The sequence below is a fragment of the Lolium rigidum genome, chromosome 6, assembly GCF_022539505.1.
Source record: "Lolium rigidum isolate FL_2022 chromosome 6, APGP_CSIRO_Lrig_0.1, whole genome shotgun sequence".
NCBI classification, from domain to species: domain Eukaryota; kingdom Viridiplantae; phylum Streptophyta; class Magnoliopsida; order Poales; family Poaceae; genus Lolium; species Lolium rigidum.
The window spans coordinates 182,443,137-182,447,532 of NC_061513.1; the positions used below are offsets into that span (position 1 = coordinate 182,443,137).

The window sequence follows — 4,396 nt, forward strand, 5'->3', positions numbered from 1 at the left end:
AATCGCCTATTCACCCCCCTCTAGGCGACATCCGTGTCCTTTCAGGGGTGGACCACACTTGACATGGGAGGAGTCCGTAAATAGAGATCTGAAGGACTAGAGTATCACCAAAGAACTAGCCATGGAAAGAGCCGCGTGGAAGCTTGCTATCCATATGCCAGAACCATGAGTTGGTTATGAGATCTTATGGGTTTGACCTCTAGCCTACCCAACTTGTTTGGGAATAAAGGTTGTGTTGTTATTGTTGTTGTTGTTGTTGTTGGTGTTGGTACTGCTGCTGCTGCTGCTAGCTTTAAATTAATAAAGTCCTCAACCGGCTAGAATACAACGGTGCTGATTACACAAACTTGAACAAGGTAAAAGAAAGAGGCAAAGCCCTAGAGGAACTACAGAGAATTCCACTCGGCAGCGCCACCAAAGAGCACACAAGTACAAGCTACGGAGAACTGCCGCTGACGTCACGTTTATGCCTGTAAGTGGGAACGGGCAGCCACGGCGCCGCCAGTCCGTCCGCTCATATGCCTGTAAGTGAACAACCACGGTCAAGGGAAAAAACAGAACGGACCCCCGCGGGGCGTTCGCTACCGCCGCTTCGAGGCTCCAGGCCTCTGCTATGTATGCCATGGCCGACGAAATTCGCTCCCTCCGCTCATCCATCCGCATCCAATCTCCATGGCGTTGAATCTGGTCTCCATCAATCGGCCGCCCATCCCTCCCTCCGCTCCCCTTCTTCAGCCGAACTACCCCCGTCCCTCGACCTCGAGAAACAGAGCTCCGCCCAGATCCGTGGGGAGCAGCCGTCGCCCGACGAGGTCCGTGGGGAACCGGACCTGTACGGGGAGGTGGAGGGGGTGAAGTGGTCAGGGAAAAGAAGAACCACAAGACAGAGTGGTTTGGCTTAGCTCAGCGGAGGCAGGCCGAGCGTGCGACTGAAGCGGGCAGGCGGCCGGCTGGCTTATAATAACGGTATTATACGAACGGGGTGCATCGTTTTTTTGAGATAACGGGGTGCATCGTTCTGTTTAGGTTGAACGGGCACAAGCGGTATTTGGTGGTCCGCCACGAGCGTGGCCACTTACAGTATAGACGTTTGGGTCAATACGCCCTTAAGTCGGTGCACCGAGTCATTTTTTTTTTAAAGTCGGTGCACCGAGTAGGTCGGTTCACTTAGTTTTATTCCACGCCTTGGCACTCAAGCCTCCTCTACTATATGTACGCCACGCCGGTCAAGGCCAGCGCTATCAACATCACCCGATCCCATCCACCACATCTGAAAAGGTCTCCCAAAACCCTGCTGACCCCAACCGACCACCGATGGCGCCGGTGACTCAGCGATCCGTGGTCTCCTACACCCTCACCGGCCCGCCGACGATCGGCAGCCTTGGAGCGGCGCCAACCGCCACAGGCGACCTGTTCGTGGACCTGCTCGACGCCGGCTTCAACAAGGCGGGCGCGACGAAGCCGTCGACGACGGCGAAGGGGCGCACGGAGAACCTCTCGCCGACGTTCGTCTCCTCCGGCGACCCCTGCCTCGACTTCTTCTTCCACGTCGTCCCGGGCACCCCGGCCTCGTCCGTCGCCTCCCTCCTCGCCGCGGCCTGGGCCGCCGAGCCGGCCACCGCGCTCCGCCTCGCCTGCAACCTCCGTGGCGTGCGCGGCACCGGCAAGTCCGACCGCGAGGGCTTCTACGCCGCCGCGCTCTGGATGCACGCCCAACACCCCACCACGCTCGCCCTCAACGCGCTCCCGGTGGCCCAGTTCGGGTACCTCAAGGACCTCCCCGAGCTCCTCCACCGGATCATCCACGGCGGCGTCTCCACCAGGACTCCTGGGAAGAAGGCCCGCCGCGCCGCCGCCTCAGGAGGTGGCTTCCTGGTCCGTGGCCGAGGAAGCGGCTTCGGTGGTCGTCGGGGACGCGGCCGAGGCGGCGGTTTCGGTGGTCGTAGGGGACGCGGCCGACGCGGGGGCTACGGGGGTCGTCGGGGCGGACGTTTCATGGGTCATTGTGGCAGCCGCTTCGACTCACGTACGCCCTCGCGACGCGCGTTCAAGGGTCGCCGGATCTTCATTGGCACTAGCGAGGAGCGCGTCGCTGCCAGCCTCGAGCGCGACCGGAAGCTCTCCGCCCAGGCCGCCGTGGAGCGCAGAAGGAAGCGCGCGGAAGCCGTGGCCAGAGCCGTCGAGAGGTACAACCGGGACCCGAGCTACCGCTTCCTGCACGACCGCACCGCCGACATGTTCGCCGACCTCCTTGCCGCGGACATGCGGAAGCTCGTCGACGGCAAGGTCAATGACCTCTCGCTCGCCGCCAAATGGTGCCCGTCTCTGGACAAGTGCTACGACAGCTCCACCCTCATCTGCGAGGCCATCGCGCGCCGCCTCTTCCCCAAGGGCTCGGCGCCGGAGCTCCCCTCGGACTTGCCGGACGCGCACTACGCCTACCGCGCGCGCGACCGTCTCCGCAAGGAGGTGCTGGTGCCGCTGCGCCGCACGCTCATGCTCCCCGAGGTCTTCATCTCGGCGCGCGCGTGGGGGTCCGTGGCGTACAAGCGCGTGGCCTCCGTGGCCATGAAGAACTACAAGGACCTCTTCCTCAAGCACGACGCCGAGCGCTTCGGCCTCTACCTCGCCGACGTGGAGGCCGGCAAGGCCAAGATCGCGGCGGGCGCGCTGCTCCCGCACGAGATCCTCGAGTCCATCGACGACGCCAGCGGCGGCTCCGTAGCGAACCTGCAGTGGCAGCGCATGGTCTCGGACCTGCTGTCGCTCGGAAAGCTCAGCAACTGCATCGCCGTGTGCGACGTGTCGGACAGCATGACCGGTATCCCCATGCAGGTCTGCGTCGCGCTTGGCCTCCTCCTCTCGGAGCTCAGCGACGATCCGTGGCGCCACCGGGTCATCACCTTCAGCGCGCGGCCGCAGCTTCACCGCGTCGAGGGCAGCACGCTCTCGGAGAAGGCCCGGTTCGTCCGCGAGATGCACTGGGGCATGAACACTGACCTCCAGGCGGTGTTCGACCAGCTCCTTGGCGTGGCCGTCGCCGGCAGCCTGCCCCCGGAGCGGATGGTGAGGAAAGTGTTCGTGTTCAGCGACATGGAGTTCGACGTGGCGTCGTCGAGGCCATGGGAGACGGACCACGAGGCCATCACGAGGAAGTTCACGGAGGCCGGGTACGCTGTGCCGGAGCTGGTGTTCTGGAACCTTCGTGACTCCAAGTCCGTGCCGGTGACGGCGGGACAGAAGGGAGCGGCTCTGGTGAGCGGCTTCTCCAAGAACATGGTGAAGCTGTTCCTCGGCAGCGGAGACATATTGTCGCCCAGGGCTGTCATGGAGAAGGCCATCGCCGGACCCGAGTACCAGAAGCTCGTCGTCTTCGACTGAAGAGTACCTCGCGGCATGGATTCTTCCTTGCAAACATCTCTTGCTGTCTAGCCTACGAACTTTGTTTTTCTTCTTTCTGCCCGTCATATATTGAACAATTGGAATGAAAAGGAATCAATGTTTGTAGCTTCATGCTGAATTTTTGCTGCGGTATAGAGGCGCGGCTTGCGATTGTAATGAGTAGTAACACTGTATTTCCATTCCTTTTAATCATTTTTTCTGCAAAATAAAATTCATGAACAAAAAAATCAAACGAATCAATTTCCACTTTAATCATTTTTGTATGTATATCAAGCGTGAACAAATATTAACCAACACATGTGATGGTAATTCCAAACCCAAATCTCTATCTCTACTACCTAAAAGGTCGAGCCCTTCGTAGACATTTTGAAATATAATTTTGGCATATACAAATTTGAAATATGCCACAGGTAGCAGGTATATAAATTACATTACCAGGTTCAGCACATAGGTAATATTGAAGTGCATTACTAATCACACAACAGTAGGATGAACATGCAGGGATATGTGCGCCAGCTGTCTAGTGGACTCCAGAGTCATGTGGTCAAGATGCTCACGAATATTCTGGACATTCAGAACGATTTGAATTGAGATCATGGTTTTGCATCCGTACACCAAGACTCAGATTTTAATTTCTCCACCAAATGCTCAAGGGTATAGCAACCTCCGATGAGGTGTTCAGTGTGCTGTCCCAACCTCCGATGAGGAGTATTCTGTTGTGTTTTTTGTTGGCCCTTTCCATGATCTGCAGCTTGGCAAAGCTCTAGTGTCTTGGTGTCTTTGAAATAGTGGCGTGAGTGAAATATATGTTGCAAAGAAGTGTACGTAGTAGGCTTTGACGATGAGTTCAAGTAATATTCATCCACTAAGACTACTAGTAGCGGAAGTAACATAGATAGTAATATCAGAAACCTCAAAACGTTTTGATAACATGGCATAACAATAAATAAAAAAAAAAAGTGAGGAGGTAAGTAGCTATATTATCATAACATCA

At 57.1% G+C, this 4,396-nt stretch overlaps 1 protein-coding gene across 1 annotated transcript; it reads left to right on the forward strand.

Annotated features, from left to right (window-relative positions):
* Positions 1-1,314: 1,314 nt before the first annotated feature.
* LOC124663613 lies at positions 1,315-3,381 on the forward strand. Its single transcript, XM_047201293.1, has 2 exons — positions 1,315-1,954; positions 2,069-3,381. The coding sequence occupies exons 1-2, from the start codon at positions 1,315-1,317 to the stop codon at positions 3,379-3,381; spliced, it is 1,953 nt and encodes a 650-aa protein (XP_047057249.1).
* The last annotated feature ends 1,015 nt before the right edge of the window (positions 3,382-4,396 follow it).